We start from the raw sequence: 17269 nt of genomic DNA on the forward strand, positions 1-17269 counted from the left end.
ACGAATTTTGAATAATTTAAAAGCACCAGACGATAAATGTACTGATTACTTTCCACGCCTACAACTTAAATCATATTTCACCTACACAAAAGGAAAGCACTACTGCATGTTTTTACATAAATTTTCTTCGTAATTTTTCCCATATAAATTTGAACACGAAGTTCCCCTAAAAGCGAAATCTCAGACATGCCATTGATTGCCAGTGTCCTTCCTAGTCTTGAAAACAAATATGTCCATCGCCCCGCGAAATCACGTAAATAGTACCACATTCGTGCCACGAATGTGTCCTGAGAACGATTGGCTGAAGGGCAGGCACTATAATCGAGCAGTGGCAGTTAAGTGCGCCCCTGTGAAATTTTCAGAATGATTCTAACCCGCAAAACGATCGAACTGACTCAACATCTCATCAAAAGGAACTACGGTATCTCTGCTGTGCTTCTTAGCAAGGCTAGTGACCCAATTCAGCAGTTGTTCGTGGATAAAGTTCGCGAATATGGCTTGAAGTCAAAAGGTACGGTGTCGTTGTTAGCCAAATTCAGCTTCGTACTTCGTATTTATCTGCTGCTGTTGATCTATCCAAGCCGCAATCTTTGTTGCGTCGTTGTCAAAGGGGCATAAAGTTGTGCTGATTTCTATAATGGAATGAACTTAGAAAGAAAGCTTAACTAGCTAACTGTGCTTTTGTACTAACCTTATAATAGATTAGAGATTAATAAATTTGAATTTTGAGAGTTATTAGATGGACGACAGCAGGCTTTCTGAAGCGAATTCTTTTGCGTTTTAAGTATAAAACACTTGAACACTGAAAAGTATAAGTGAGATATTGAGCTTCGTGTTGCCCTGCCAGCTCATGTGTGGGAGGCCAATTGTACCTGTTACTATATGCTAATAAAATATTAAGTACGTATGATCCTTAATCATGTCGTATCAACGTTTCACGTGACAGTTTTGAGGATTGTTTTTAGTTTGGGGAAAGTAACTAGCACTACTTTATAGTAATAGTTTTCAATAGTTTTACGCCTATTCATTTTAAGAACTGTTAGAAAAGTGTAGCACGTTCTAGTTTATTCTTATGATTTTTAATATGTTGAGCACTGTCATTCATGTAAATGCTCTGTATGAATTTATGAGCACTTGTAGCTGGATGAAACTCAACGTGGTATCCGGGTGCGAGGCACCAACCACGTTTCTCAGCGAACCAGAACTAAATATAACGCTTAATATGCACAGTAATTCCATTGTATAAGCTTGATCATGTATGTATGATTTGTAACTGGCGTGATGATATCTGTTCTTACTTTAGGCTTTTAGTAGCGGTACGAATACTTCGTTTAAATACTTTTTTCTCCGTTGACAGATCTCTTTTACTAATAAGTTTATCAGTCTTTTCATTAAGTAACCGAGCTTTACTGTTCCTGTGTCTCAAAGCTACAAGAATTACGTTGTGTATTAAAGCAAATATTATGCTTAGTAGTAAAACAATATTGTTATATAAGTTCGAGTCATACTGCCAGTGTTTCTGTAACAGCGTATTATTATTGTTGTGGTCCTCTTTTAATATCTTCTTAAAATAACACTGAGATGTGATTAAAAAATAAATTATCAATTTATCAACTCGGACAGACCAGAACAAATAGTGATCAAAACTAAGCTGTGTTCTCTTTTCGATGCGCCTGGCTACGCGGTTTATAGGTCAGCTATTCGTCGATGCGACGCCATCTATTGAGAAGGAGTATAAAGATGAGATAAGCAAGGCTGAACGCCACTACGGAGGTGGCAAGGGCGTCGACATGAAGAAATTTCCCGACTTCAAGTTCTCTCAACCAAAAATTGAAATTAATTGAAATGGCCTCTGGAATGATTCTTAATGTTCTAGTTATGTAATTAAAATGGCTTTTGGATTTTTTTGATATATCATGGTAAAGCAAGAAATAGAAGCCAATTATCGAAATGAAATTAGTGAATAAATTGAACATATAATTCTAGTTATCTTCTATTAGTCGTAAAAATGAGTGTAGTATGTAGAAAGCATATATTTTGTTGGCAGAGATAGCAGTAAAGCTTAACAAAGATCTTTTTACAATGATATCAATCTGCATTCGCGCAGCAATAGAATCTACGCCAGAAGATATTGAAAGAGCACGAAAGAAAATGACCGATCTGTTACGGAATTACAGAAAAATATGTTTCTATCTGTGATTTTTATTAGTTAAACCTGAGCGAACCTCATATGTGTTATATTTAATTACTAAATAATTCCATAAATCTAAGACAAAGACAAGATTCAAAGGGATTCTTCCTTACCTAGGTTTGAGGAACCCACTTGACTGATTTAAGCAAAGAATGTATCAAATCCGACCTTTAACATTGGTATCGAGCAGCCACGTTACGCCTCGTCAATAGCGTTCTAATTATAAGTTAAGCTGGAGGGCATCGAGATTTTTGTCGAACTTTTGCTATTCTACGATTCTGTAATGGTAAACCATATGACCAAATGGCTTCGCAACCAATTTGCTCCCCATATGTGGTTCATACACCACAACGTATCCCTAAGATATTTAACAAATATGTTACTGTAACTTATTAATATTATATAATATATAACGGGGACGATGTGAAGCTTTTAGTACGAAAACTGAATAACTGTGATTGCACGCAGTCGTAAAGGGCCCGTTACCAATGGCTACATAAGAGGGAAAAAAGTTCCCTAAAAGTTTGATTCCGGAAACTTTTTTCTAACCATTCTGCGCATATATATATATACATATATGCATATATTTATGTCACCCTATACTAATAGATACGTCGTGTTCTCTTAAAGCGAGCATTGGCATGCGCTTTTTCTAGGTATGCAAAGTGGTACATTCGAATTAACACAGTTTTGGCAGGCTGTTTTTTGTGGCGAATATGGCGAGAATTTTGTATGTAGCATATTTGATCGATACGCCTATCTATTTTGCGTGGTGCACAGTAACTTCTAGGAACTCATTTGTGAATTTAAAAAGGAAATTTTGAATTCAATTTGAAAAAGTAAAGATAAAAAGCAAGTAAATAAAATAACAAAAAAATAAAAATAATTAGTGAGGGGTTTAGATCCCGAACGAAAGGCGTAATCATGATGGATGGTGGTCGTATTAAATCAACATAAACGCCAGGAATGATACCTATAGCACATAAAAATAAAAATACCTTATTTTGTTCAGGCGAAATTTTAGAAATTTAGAAAAATTGCAAGAATGTGTCAGAATTTCGATGCCTCACCCTGTATAATTACTTCGAAAGCAGATCTTTCTGTATTAAACCTAATAATAGTTTTAGTGGATGTGGGGTTTTTCCATACAGTGTTCCGCAAGTCTCTTGCCTCTGACTAATTCAAATCTTTAATTTATTCAAGACATGAAATACATAATCCTCCTTCTACAAAACACAAAAAGTGCCTTTCGTACACTTGAAGAAATGGCCGTAGAAACTGTTTCAATAAAATGAGCAAAGCGATATGATAATCCCGGTCGTTAAATCTGCAAAAGACTTGGCATCATTGTGACACCTACTTAAAAACCACCATGCCGGATTGTTTGTACGTTGTTCCATTATAATAAATCGTCAGTTTTACTCTAATCCTTCAAAGTTAAGCTTCATTGATGTATATATACCGGTATACTCTAAGATTGTAAGATCTAGCGACCTCATTTATAAAAATCTTTGAACGTGTCTACTCCGAATTTACTTGGCATATAACACAAAAATGTTATTTTTATATAACTTTTTTAGTATTTCATAATACTGTAGATCTAGGTATATTTGACTAGATTTCTGTATTTTCGAGTAATTTAACCTAAATAATTTAAATAATGCTAGAAGTCAAGAGAAAGAGTCAGAACCGAAAAAAAATGCTTCGGCTTGTATTCTTCCAATAAAATTATATCTGCTTTAGTTACTATAGATAATTCGTTTAGTTTCACTAAGAACTAAAAGGTATGGTTACTTGGGGTAGCTAAGTATTCTTTCGTGCTTTATTGAAGTTTTGGTAAATGATGAGAAAGCTCAATAATGAGCTAATTTTCGGCTGTTCTAAAGCCACATTTTCAAAGGCAAACTGGAAGAAAAAATAGTTACGTTGTTATATTACATAGACAGCCCAAAAGTTAGAATGAGGTAGAACACGACGGGCCATCACATTTCGATGTATGACATATACAGCATATATGACACTGCATGGCATCGATGTTAATTTTATGAAGAAATTGAGAGAACTAATTGGCTCCAGAACGTAACTCAGTAGAAATGCGTAGATGTATATATATGTCAAGTTGAACATTTTTTACCATATATAACTATTTTTGAACAAAAATGTTGATCACCTTATTAACACAACGCATTATTCCGACAAAACATTGTGAACATATACACTACGTCGAAAACAATCACGATTATGGACCATGAACTTACAATTTATGGTTATGTAGATCGGAATTAGGTAAAATCATCAGAGTTGGACAGGCTTCAAATTGATTTTGAGGACAGTGCGCCATGACCACTGTTTCTGCTCGTTTTTCGAATAATATAATTGTATTTTATTCGAATATATATATATATATATATATATATATATATATATATATATATTAAAAACACGATTGCAAATTAGCGATTCTATAGATTTATTTAATTAATCACTTATATACAACGAATGTTTTAGTATGATGATCTCGTTTTCGATTGATTGTATACAAAAGAATCATGATGATCGATCCATATGTACTTTTTCTCCACCAGTGTATATCATCCATGTTGCGGAAATGCATAAGTGTATTACTCAATCAGCCTATCAATCGATCAAACAATCAGGTAATCCAGTCAGTCATTCTCAGTCAATCAATTAAGCGGTATGAGTGACTGTTAAGTGCTTATCATACCTTGTCATATTGTCGTATATTTGACCCTGTTGTTTCTATACCGTTCACTTCTAACTAAGACAGATATACATCTATCTCTAGAATATCTACGTGCATTGGAACTCGATCTCAGCCACTTGCCAGTACCACCTGAGGTGCTGCGGTAGCCTTCACCGCGGCGGCTAACCGGGCGGGTGTTCATTAACTCTTTTGGTTTTTTGTGAATCACTGCGTTTTTCATATGACGATGCGTTTCTCATATGACGACAAGATAACAAGATAGGCTTGATAGTCTTGTTCTTCTTTTGTTTTTTTTTATCGGAATCCACACACAAACACGGTTTCTACCTGAGTAAAACACAGTTTTACTCATTAGTTAGTAATTTGTTTACTTTTAGTGAAAGTAATGATATCGATCAAGCTGTGATATTCGTTATGATCTGCTTATATATATATATATATATATATATATATATATATATATATATAAGCAGATCAGTTTTATGACTAATTAGAACAAGACTGTTGCCTCTTATAAGACACGACCTGGCAGGCATGAACAGTCATTTTTCGCTCTCTAATCGACATCGACGCACAATAGGTTGAAGTGCTGAATTAATTTTATATAGCTCAATCACAGAACAGCTTAGTAGTTGCATCTCTCAGTGCTCTCGTTTGCCACAGTCGATTGTTACTCAATTGAGTGACAGGCATCTGTTGTTCGTTTTTGTTGGCCATGTTTGAACGCTCAAAACGAAGCTCAGATAGTGTCACTAACAATTACACTCGTTATCGCGCAACATAAATTCGTCCCATTTGCTAAAATCACAAAGGACTAAATAGTAAAAGATACAAATATGATGCTAACCAATTACGCAGGGATCGCAACCGTCGATTCCATGAGCCTCAAAGGTTAAACACGAACTTGTGTGATATCTCCGTACATTTCGTCTCAAACCATTTAATAGCCCAACATAACTTGACTTTTCGGTATTTTTATTATCATCTTGTCTTTGGTAAAAATATCCGAGACACTAGTGAGTGCGAAATACAAGTTCACAGATGTTGTCGTTACGTTTTTGAGCGTGGCGAACACAGTGATCTCAATAATTTTTGTGTTTGTATTTGCTGTGAATCAAATTTACTGACAGGTGGCTGGGTTGAGTGTCGAGATCATAAAATAGTTTGAAACCCAATGAACCTCAAGTCCATCACGGTAGAAAGCTTTGATTAGTGTTCTCCCCTATCGTGCGATTCCAATGAACCAATCAATTGCTTTCCAGTTTCTATTGAAAGCTGTGTATCTCTATTTTATAGGAGATGAAAAACAATCAAGCGCAAAAACTTTTGCACTTGACAATTTTACGACAACCGATAATCGTGGGTCAATAAAATGACGAATGGTCATGTACGGAATATGTGACCGCCCGTTCATCTATGATAGTAGTCAGCGTATTCGCGTAGTTGATTGGAACGGATTTAAAATCACTACAAACTAATAAATTTAATCGACAACAATAATCCTACTACTTTCAGTTACAATCAGTTAATAACTGTAACGTGGCTCAGACATTTTCGATTATCGGTATCGTTTTATAACAGTCATTTTTTGATGGCAATCCACTCATCATCTTTTGTCAGACCTGTCATTTAGATTGTTAATCTAAATCTAAAAAGAAGATCTGATTTGCGCAAGAAGAGCGGGATAATGAGTCAGATATGACTCAGCGTAAGAAACTAGTAACTAATTAAATACAAAGCGTTGACAAAGCTGCATCGATAAGGCAGTGGCAGAAATGACACGTCTTCCTTCACTTGTCAGTCAGTTTGTGTCCAGCTGTAGGTGATAACCTGGGTAAGGTCAATAGGAATGTTTTGTTACCGGACAGCGATTGTCCAGTTAAGCAGGCCCATCTTAAAGCATTAGTCTTCATCAGGTACTTAAGCTAGCATTTGATTTGTTGCTGTGTACACCTCGGAATCAAGGTAGAACGAAAATGAACGCACGCTTATATGCACGTGAATGCATTCTGATGACAGTACCTACGCCTACAGAGTAGATGCGCCCTCGTTTACAGAGGGCGTAAATTTTTGATGTGAAGTGAATGCTCTATGCTATTCCTTGGCGAGTTCAGCTGCCTTAGCAACAGCCTCCGTAATGTCGCTATAAACCGGGACGCGACTACGAGTAGCCTGATCTGACAGGTACGACCTGCCGCGATTGTAATCTTTGGCTTGGGTAGTGGACACCTTTTCGCCGTAAATCTGTGATCCTACGGAAACGTCTTGAATGCACAGAACCACTTTGAATTTCTCAAGCCCAATATAGAAGCTTGCCTGAAAACGCACGACGAATTAAAGATGGTACGGCTGGTTGAGCAGAGAACTTTTTTGTTATTGTTCTACTTCAAAACTTCCACTACAAACTTCAAAAAACGATACATTTCTTTACGAAAAACAACATACCATAATCATTTCCGGCGCTCCCCAAGTGTCCGACGGAAAAACAAACAGCAGAATCTTACAGCTTTCAATCTGCTGCATCTCCATAGGGAGGAAGTGTTTGCTACTATCATCATTGCGCGTTCTGAACGACACATGCTCTTTCCTAAATTCGAGAAATGAGCAGAGTAGCAAAACTGAGTTTATCGATAGGAAATGCTCTATTTTAGTTACGTTCATTGGATTAGCAGAAGGTTTAACAATTTAAGCGTTTTGATTAATGCCAGAACGTGCTAGTATATATGCATAATAAAGCCAAAACTGACCTACATTAGCACTATCTACTTTGATTATTCATGTGCACATGTTTTTATCACTTCAGAAGATAACACTGTAAAAGAGACTGTAAAATAAAACTAACTTGAAATGGGGCAAAGCGACGGTCGTACGCCAATCTTTTGCACCAGTGGGGCCTCCGATGAACACCTTCTCTGGTTCGCGATACTGAGGTAAGTACCGCTCGGAAGGCCAAGAGATACCAAGTACTTTGAGCAGATTGGGCTTAACCATCATGCGATATTCAGCGTTAATCATACAGTATTGATCAAATGTAATGCTGTCCGTGTCGGCCATGAGGAGTTCTTTTGGAAGCTCTCGACCTGTCGAAGCACGGAACGCCATGCGTCTCTCAGGAATCGAGAGAGTATCGTTCGTCGAGTGGTTATCGAACGCACTGTGAATTTTGCTGTAAGTGCAATAACACAGTAACTTATGTTTGCATTCATTGGCGCTCAATAATTTCCATTCAATCATGGTACGATGATTTAACAGAGATAGACATGCTTTTGAAAGGTGAGTTTATCTATGCGTAACCAATGTTAGACTCACATGAACTTTTCGCCGAGGTTTTTGTCGCAAATCGGCGCAGTTTCGTCGGCGTTAGGTTTGCAATGACCCTTTACGATATCGATACAGCCCTGCACAGCAGCCTCAATTTCAGCGTGAACTCGGACACGGCATGCTTCAGCGATAGACCGCATGTAATTTCGAGCACGTTGCATTTCTTGCATTTCTCTGTAGAGGCAAAATATAAACGTGCAATTTAATATATCATCATACATATAACATATAAATTCTTATAATTTTATTCTGAAGTCATTCAACTCAACCACTTCTGTAGACCTACTGCCTGGCTAAAGATATGGAGGTGCTTGCCGTGACTTGTGACCCCGTTCCAAGGTCTTTGCTTTGTCCGAGGAAGAAGCGGATAAGCAACTGTCAGACAGGTTTGCCCAACTCAACTGCGAGTTCCCAGTTCATGTTCTGTCGGTCATATGATTCTTATCGTGCTACTGGTATGTCGTTGAACGCAAAAAAAGTAACAGATGCTCGCATCAAAAAAAAATCGGTTCTACCACTTTATCATTGAACAACGATTGCAACGATTCCATGATAAGGTTTAAGATAAAAGAAAAAAAGATGAGATAAAAAAAAGCTGCATGAAGTAATGGTTCAGTCAGATGCTGGCCCATCATGCATCTGCTGTCGCAGTTACCGTTATTAATATTTTTACAGATCCTCTTCCATCCCCACCATTCATCAGAAATCGCTTGATTTCACCTCTTCGTCAGTGGCATCATTGTCACAAAGCGCTTTGTCGAGTTCGTTCATTTATTTATTGATGCCTACGACCATGCAACTGCAGCATCAGCAATAGCATCACCCAGTACAGAACTTAATTTTCGCAGGAATTCGTTGCGTACCGCTACTGTGTCGAGGGTTCAGTTGCCGCACATATTACCTGCCTGGCTGTCGTTCCTATTGCTACGATCGGCACCGTCATCACTCCCCCCCCCCCCCCCCTACCTAAACACCTAAGCGTTCGGTAGATCGAAGCAACGCCTACAGGCAGTGTTCTAACGCCGCCACCTCAAAATCTGAGGAGTCTAGCGATCAACACTATTAGCGGTATCCGACGAAGGGTCATCAAGGTTGTTCATCTCTTCAACGCAAAAAGAGATCCCAAAAATGAAATATGGGGCAAAGGGAACACGAAGCGCAAGACAGAATAACCAGTGTCTCGACGCCTCTGGCTTTTTTCTATAATCATGGCCTATTGCAAGGCACAGAGGCACTCAACCTGTGAAAGCAGACGTGTTAACGGCAAAGATAGCCCTCATACACATACATCTATCCAGCGGCATGTTGTATACACATGTAGAAGCGGGCCAGCCAATGAAAAAGGAGGGAAATTCAGAGAATCATGACGAAATACTATGAAATGGATGAAAAACCGCTAAGTCAGCGGAGAGATGCGTGAAGAAGAACAGAATGATGACACGAAAAAGGAATCTCAAAAATACAAAATGAGATCGAATAGAGCTGAGGATGCTCTTACTGCCATAAGTGTTAGTCGCTAGTGAAGCTAAAACACTAATCGACGCTACTGCCAATTGCATGGTGTACCATAGTGTATAGTCTAATGTCTAAATGTCTAAAATTGGCGGACAATTCTTAGTCTAGCGTCAATGAATCTCCACTTTTAGGCAGAAAAGCACGCAATAAGGGTGCACCGTGTATCTGCTGCGTGAGACTAGTTGAGATACAGCGGCAACACCAATACCGACGTTAACAACGACAACGACTGCGAACGTATGATTGTGTACTGGCAGTCCATCTTTTCGAGAATACGTTTGTTGATCTAGAATAATAAGTAGGAAAAAATGAACGGCAGCAGCTGGAATTGTATTCAGTTCAATTAGCCGTCTGGCATTGCCAAACGAGAAACACCGACCCTGCTGTAGACCGCCGGCATTTTCGCAATAACCTTGTCATAGTCCATGACCTTCATAAAGCAAACAAGAATGTTCTAATGCAAAACTTTTATGAAATATACTCATACAAAGTTATGCATTGGCGAAAAAGAGAGCCAACATCGAAATGGCAAGTGTTTACCTGTCTGAAAGAGCTTCGCCCATAACGCCTTTGCCCTGGTCCTCGATGGCCAGTATGAGCTGTTTCCTGCGGGCACTGAGCTCACCGGCCTCGACCATTGATGCCAGGGAACGGGTTTCCTTGTCGTGGACGAACAGGAGGACGCGGGCATTCTCCTTTGCTTGCTGCTCAAGTTCGATCAGTTCAGGTCGCCAGTCAGATCGTTGCTGTGGTAGTGCATAGCCAATAGCCATATCGCCAAATTATTGCAAAACGATGGATCATGTAATCAAACAGAGCACAAGAATGAAACACTAAAAATTATCCAGTTGTCTTCCTCTGTCTGGAAATATTTTTCTCACCAAAAACACGTTCACGTATTGCATCTATGAGGATTTTTACAAAAGATGGCTATTAATTTCTCCGCACAAAGGCGTAAAAACTAACTGAGCAATGTAGTCCACACCCATATACACCTACAACCACATAATTGTAGGACTATTATTTTTGGAGGAGCCAAGCGTCCCATGACAGCAAGTTCCGTGTATCTGATTGAGCCCGCTTATAGCCTTTCATGTGGTCCGGCCAGCTTAATTCGGTTCGCCTATCGCACCAGCCAGTCATTTGTATGTATTATGTAAGAACACGCAAACTGAGGGTTGGATACGGATTGGATTCATTTGAATCGTGTGAATGAACATAATCACGTCAGATGGACGTCAAATACGGAACCATGCTAACATATATGCACTGAAGGTAGCCGCAGGTACAATTCCATTACCTAATACAATGAGTCCATCAGCGATTTTAATTATTACGTGACAGCGCGTAACGCGGCGATTACTGCGGGATACCGTCTCCTGTAGACTAAATTAAATTACATTTTGGGGTTCTGTCTCTCATGAGACTCGTTTTGTCTGCGTTTCAATCTTTCACTATACGTTATCCTCCCTATTCCGAGTTACGGAATGGGTTACTGAGACAGTGCACGGTGAGCTTTGTGGCCACTAAACTGCAAGACGTATTATTGTTAGTGCTATTATCATCGTTTTTATTATTACTACTGTAATCATTTTCTTGTTAATCTCCTTCATTCTTTTTGTTGTTACTTCATAAATGCGCAGTGAAATGTGCGGGTTCAACAAAATAACAAATAGGGTGACGATTCAGGCCGGTCGGGTAGAGGACAAACGAACGGACGTCAAAGGAGCTAAAGAGGAGAAAAATTAATTGCGTTCAAAGGGGTACGCTCGAATTGTAGATGATCTTTCCGCTACACTTGACGGCCTCGATCGACTATTGCCAAAGACGACACGAACACTAAAAACAGCTCGTCCAGCGATCGCCGTCATTATTGCTACTGCTATGGCTGGCGCTTGTCGTAACCGTCGCGTTAATACATCATCATCACAGATACTCGGCTGTAGGATGAGGGTGGCCAGACAACTGCTGATTGGAATATCGTATCGCATAAGCGCAATGAAACAAACAGACTGCGTGACAAATCGTGGACGGCAAAACAAAGAAAAAAATACTTGTCGTGTCATCGGCTCATGTTTACCGAAGATTTTTCAAAATGGGCTGGCCGCATCGCAACGCCAAAAGGTAACGGTGACCATTTTCTCTTATGTTGTCCTGTAGGCACTGACCTAGCATTTAATAGCCTTTCAAGTAGCGGAAAATGCGCACTAATACATTAAAATAAACAACAACCCATCGAGCAGAAATTAGCTGTTGCGCCATTATTACCATCTATTACAGTAAACTACATGCAATTATTCCGCCAATGAAACGAACGTTATCTTCTTATCGAAGCAAGCCATTCTCAAATATTCAAAAAGGTCGACATAGTATCTCTCATATACGTCCTTTGTAAGGATGTGTACATAACGGTAAACTTTACAACCTATCTCGTGTAGCAGAAATGATACAATTAAGTATCATGCTATTGCAGTTTTTGCCGCTGTATTCCTCTCTAATCAAGAAAACCGCAGCGCTTTTTATGCACTCAGACTATAACACAAAACAGAATGAGAGACACCGCGTTTTCAGCGAACGCCAGCATAGCGGCAGGGCAACGAAAAGCCAGAAAGTCCAAGAGCCCGCACTAACTCTGTGGAATGTTGAGACATCGGCGTTCTAAAGCGGGCAAAATTGTGGATCGTTCGTGGATGCGTGCTACTCCACCAGCTCATCACGATGCATATACCGACTAACTTGATTTCGGCTAAATACGTTTTCTAGTCGGTCTGCCTACATATCTGATGTATGTCGACCTGCAGTTACGCCGATGGTCTTCGATAGCTTCTCGCATCGAACTGATGCCGCTGCCAGCCTCAGCTAGTACAAATCCTGCGTTTACCGGCGTTATAACTGCTTCTCGTACCATCACAGTAATCGGAAGCCCGACGGCGATGCTTAATTAACATCGACGCGGACGAACGAATAGATGAGCGGCTTCGTATATGCGTGTGCGAACTACGTTGACACCAACTAACATATACAAGTACTTTTGCCGCCTGACTTGAGTCTGGAGCAGCTAGTGAAGTCGAAACGGGGCATTCAACTTCTCCGTCTCCACTCTTTACTTGTATCTCTCTGACATATCGGCATTGCAGGGAGAGAGATCCGGCTGCCGTAGACAATAGTTTTACCACAACAACAGCGGTCATAACACCTATGAAACTCTTATATACATAAAGCTTACCTTTCCTCTGGTCTCGATAATAGGGATAATATATGTGCGTTTATGCAAAGCATAAATTATAAGATTGTGCATTTGATTCGTACCGGATTATAGTAGGTGACTTGGGCCTGTTTCAGAGCGGGAATGGCTTGATCGCGTCGCCATTGCGTCGGATTGCACGAGCCTCCAAGAAAAACTGAAGGAAAGAAAGGGAAAAGACATGTTAACTGCTATGCATATCAAACTATTTATAGCATTAGGGAAGAAGATATCAACCGGCTGAATTTTCCTGAGTTTATTTTAATTTGCTAACTTGAATCAACCGGGAGCTAATTTAAAGAGTTTTTAGATATGAAAAGATGATTAGTAGGCCAGTTTAGGAGAAAAGTACAGGTTTTCGCCAAAGTCAAAGACCCTATTGTACGGAGAGCAGCATACAAAACAATTTCTTATCGCCCACATGTTTTCCTTTCTACAGGGCATTAATATGCATAGGTATTAAGTGAACGGAACTGTACGTAGATCTGCTCGACTCAGGTGACGCTTTGTCTAGTCACTCCACCTCATGCATATAGCTTTATATGATAAAACCACCTATATTGTTTCAAGCGCCCAGCTTACAGTATGGCAATAAAGTAGAATCCCTTTAACCACATCTACGCTAAACTTCCTAGATCATATTCAATTACAAAATCGCAAAGCTTCCGACCCAGCTTTAGGTGATGGATGACGAAAGATTAGCAACAGGCACGTAAACATTAATGTGTGTGTCGGGGTAGAAACTAGCCTTAAAGAATAGCCAGGCTTCAGTTTGACCATCAGTCACACATGCTGCTTATTGTACAATGCTTTGCGTAGCCATTTATGCGAAAGTGAGCAAAAACCAATGATAAGTAGCATTTGCGAGACCAGTAATTTTGACTAAGGCGTCAAGCGCCTTTATGAAGAGACTGCTTTAGGACCAGAACGATAGATACCGCTGTCCAGGCAATCAAAGATGCGGGTAGGAGCTAAAATATGAGACTAATGCATTGGACAAGGCTCTTGCTGCCGCCAGGTTAACCTTTGTACGTACGTAAATCGCACTGATGGCAGAATTCGGGACGCTTATCTATTACTGTGGTAGCTAGGACCGCCAACAAATATGGATGGGTGGCCTGAAGATTATCGAGAGCTTTGGATATGCGATTGACCTCTCTAGTACGTACACATATCTCTGATAGGTTTTATTGTGAATCTTATCCATCTGCCTTGCTGTTTACGTAACTTCAGCCATTCATAAGCATACTTCGTAAATCACTTTCGTAAAAAATTGCAAAAAAAAAAGCAAAACGTAGAGGAATTAACCAGCGGGAAGATAAGCTTTCGACGCGCCCAATGCAAACTATTAATACATGTGCGTTCTATGAAAATGATTTGACTATGTTAATTTCTACCGAATGAGGAAAGTGAGCGTCACACAGTTAGAAGCAGCTAAGCATAATAATCTATGTTAATTATGATAATGATCGTCGGCACGATCAGCAGAATGTGCGTGAGCTTGGGGTAGTAGCGGCGGCAATAAGCGGGTCGACATTTCGCGGTCCAGAGGCCAAAGCAGCGGTTGCGGGTGACGAATCTATATCGGACGAGCATCAACACTCTGCAAAAGGCAAACGGTGAACGGCAATCGTCGATTTCGTCGTCGATCTTCTTGCCATCGTTGTTGCCAATGCCGGTGTTGCTGCTGCTGAGAGCGCAATCGGCGTCAGCACGACTGTCCAGTTTACAATCGGAGGCTTCGTCACGTTTTAGGACTCACTCTCGATTTTCGATGTGATGCGCTGCTCACGGAACTCGCCGTCCAACAGACGCTTGGCGAGCTGCAATGCAACGAGCGGCAATAGCAGCAGCAAGCGCTATGTATAATAATATTATATATTGCTATTATGATGTAGAGACCAACAATTTGCCGCCTTTAAGATAGCCCGTAGTGTTATGACAATTCTCTATAATAGCACTCTTTCACTTGCCCCCACAGTAATAGTGTCGGCTGAACATGTGTAACGGTTAAGAAACGGAAAAAAGCCCGTAGATGGACGATAAAGCACGAGGGTTTAAAAGGACACCCACAAAAAGGGCATTAATAGAAAAGGAACAAGGGGTCACAAAGAGGAGGAACAGGAAAACACGGGGGTTTTTGGAAAGCAATTGCTTGTATGAGTATCCATTTGCGATGCAAGTTCCATTACCTTCAGTACAAAATGGTCCGATAATTTCGACGTCATTGTCAAATTCGACTTGCGACGGCTCCCTGCGGGGACGCTTGTTTCGAAAGCTTTCAGTTGATGTATCCTTGTGATTGGTCGGAGGCACGGGGAGCTGCGCGGGCCCTCGCACCGGCAGCGAATTCACGACACTGCCATGGTGGTTACGGTATCGATCGAATACCATCGGACTTCCCACCGACATCTGATACAGTCACTTAGTGCTTCAGCGCAATTTATATGCAAACGTGAATTGTTTTTTTGCTAGGGGGTTGCCACTTGCGCGCGTCTCGGGATTGTGGGGGCTGATTGTCACAACAGTTCAAAAGAAGACCATTTACCCAGTAGATGGTTCTTGTCAAGTGTACGCAGGTACAAATGTAATCGTCTCGCAGTCATTAGTGCCAACTCTGCTAGCGCGGCTCCCTTTCTTATAAGTGACCTCTCCCAACACAACGGCGTGGGCAGGAGCGCTGGTCGTGGCGACGGCGAAGGAGGAGGAAAAAAACAAAGAATCACAGTAATGCCGGCTCTCACCGCTGCTGCTTGATACGCCTTTGCACCCGATCCTTCTTACTGTTACCAGCATCACCACCACGCGGTCTACCAGTTGCTCTCAGCCGTTGCCATCACTGGGTACTCAGTCAGGAACGGATACTAGTTCAAGCTTTTGTCGTCAGCTTCCTTAAATTTTCTCATCCACGTTTCCTTTTTTTTTTTTCGTTCCTCTTTTCGTAAAAATCGTTTCTTTTAGGTAAAACATCAACGACTTCCCCCATCTAGAAGTAGGCCTTGCTCGACTCCTGGGATTCCACAATAGATTTGCAGAACCTCACGACAAGCATGTATTAGCCTTATTAACTTTCATTAACGTAACTGCAAATCTATTTTATTACCTTGTGCTGCTGAAACGTTTACCAGCATAATAGCATGCTTGTTAATTATGATTACCATTATCAATTATAGAACGCACTTAAAGATGGCTTTTTGCTCGTGTGCATATATAAACATAGTCCGACACTGCCCCAGGTTAGAAACCAATCGATAATCGCAGGTTGTCACCTATCGTGTGATGTAGTCGCACAACCCAGCAGTAACAGCGGCCAACATCGTAGGCGTTTTTTTGAGCTATGTCTGTTCTAGTAATCGTTTGCCTGAGACTGCTAATGAATAGTGCAGAACAATGCTGAATAACTATGTATGCTGTTTCACCAGGCAATATAAACTTCGTCAATAAATTGAAGCAGTTATTGAGACCAAACTCAATTTTACTCCTACGATAGCTACGTATACATACGTAGACATGTATATATAAACCAGTTCAATGTGTCATTCTGTGCGTAACAGTTCCTACATATACGTTCACTGTAAATAAAGGACTACTATTAGAAAACAAGCTATCTACCGATTCGCCAGACAAAAACGTTTATCGTCATTAAGACGTAATGGCCAGTCACGTGTGTAAAAGAGTAGTTAGCTCGATTGAGGTGGCATCGCTATGTTCTCGATAGGATCACACGCAGTCGGGCGTCTCTTTCTCTTTTCCCTTTCCTTCTCTTTCCCTCTCCTTCTCTCCTATCCTGCTCGCTCCAGCAAACTGTCACGGTCTATCAGGCTTTCTCACGTTAGGCCAAGGTGGCCCTCAAACAAGAAACAGTCATCATCATAGCAAACGCCATTGTGACATTTGATGAAGCGCGTTCTATCGAGGGAGTAAGGGAAAAGGAAGGCAATGAACGGCCGTCGAGGTTGATGGCAGCCTATTAGCAGAGACGTACCAATGTAAACTCCAGCAGTAACAACAACAGCAGCAGCAGCAGCAGCAGCAGCATCAGGAAATTTGCAAGTGCTGGAATACTAATAGGTAGATTTATCTCGTCTTCCTACTGATCGGCAATTGGCTACCTGCCGTCAGCCATTGAGTACCTTTTCCCTGTTGGTCGATCCCATAGCCGTAGCAGCAGTAGTAGTAGTAACGGCAGCCGTGTACGTTTGCCAGCATTACACTGCCTGGCTTTTCGCTACTTCTATAACGGCCGTTGCGAGTGTTTATAGAAGTTGACGTT

At 40.5% G+C, this 17269-nt stretch overlaps 2 protein-coding genes and 1 long non-coding RNA gene across 14 annotated transcripts in view; 2 read left to right on the forward strand and 1 right to left on the reverse strand.

Annotated features, from left to right (window-relative positions):
- The first annotated feature begins 267 nt into the window (after positions 1-267).
- On the forward strand, positions 268-1980 carry LOC111243014 (ATP synthase-coupling factor 6, mitochondrial-like). The gene is made up of 2 exons (XM_022788013.2): positions 268-511; positions 1693-1980. Exons 1-2 carry the CDS (start codon positions 364-366, stop codon positions 1842-1844), a joined length of 300 nt encoding a protein of 99 aa, XP_022643748.1. The 5' UTR covers positions 268-363; the 3' UTR covers positions 1845-1980.
- Positions 1981-4644: 2664 nt separating this feature from the next.
- raw (NDT-like domain-containing protein raw) overlaps positions 4645-17269 on the reverse strand; it is a 70781-nt gene continuing 58156 nt past the window's right edge. For all 4 annotated transcript variants that reach the window (XM_022788006.2, XM_022788007.2, XM_086977386.1 and 1 more), the window contains 6 exons: positions 13062-13153; positions 10293-10498; positions 8226-8411; positions 7759-8082; positions 7362-7503; positions 4645-7232 (listed from right to left, as the gene is read on the reverse strand). In XM_022788006.2, the coding sequence (XP_022643741.1) occupies positions 7011-7232; positions 7362-7503; positions 7759-8082; positions 8226-8411; positions 10293-10498; positions 13062-13153 (1172 nt within the window). In that variant the 3' untranslated portion in view covers positions 4645-7010. The remainder of the gene's footprint in view (positions 7233-7361; positions 7504-7758; positions 8083-8225; positions 8412-10292; positions 10499-13061; positions 13154-17269) is intronic.
- LOC111243015 (uncharacterized) overlaps positions 10936-17269 on the forward strand; it is a 59296-nt gene continuing 52962 nt past the window's right edge. For 2 of the 9 annotated variants that reach the window (XR_015319109.1, XR_015319115.1), the window contains exon 1: positions 10939-11876. This is a non-coding gene — a long non-coding RNA (uncharacterized LOC111243015). Of the gene's footprint in view, positions 11877-17269 lie in introns of all 9 variants that reach the window. The other 7 variants (XR_015319108.1, XR_015319110.1, XR_015319116.1 and 4 more) reach the window with 6 other exon arrangements.

Source organism: Varroa destructor, unplaced genomic scaffold (genome assembly GCF_002443255.2).
Source record: "Varroa destructor unplaced genomic scaffold, Vdes_3.0 BEIS01000001.1, whole genome shotgun sequence".
In the NCBI taxonomy this organism is placed as follows: Eukaryota; Metazoa; Arthropoda; class Arachnida; order Mesostigmata; family Varroidae; genus Varroa; species Varroa destructor.

Bases quoted from the DNA above. Each gene is read 5' to 3' on its own strand.
- LOC111243014 (XM_022788013.2), top strand. From the start codon at position 364: ATGATTCTAACCCGCAAAACGATCGAACTGACTCAACATCTCATCAAA. The intron at 512-1,692 runs GTACGGTGTCGT...CGCGGTTTATAG, and splicing joins ATATGGCTTGAAGTCAAAAG to GTCAGCTATTCGTCGATGCG.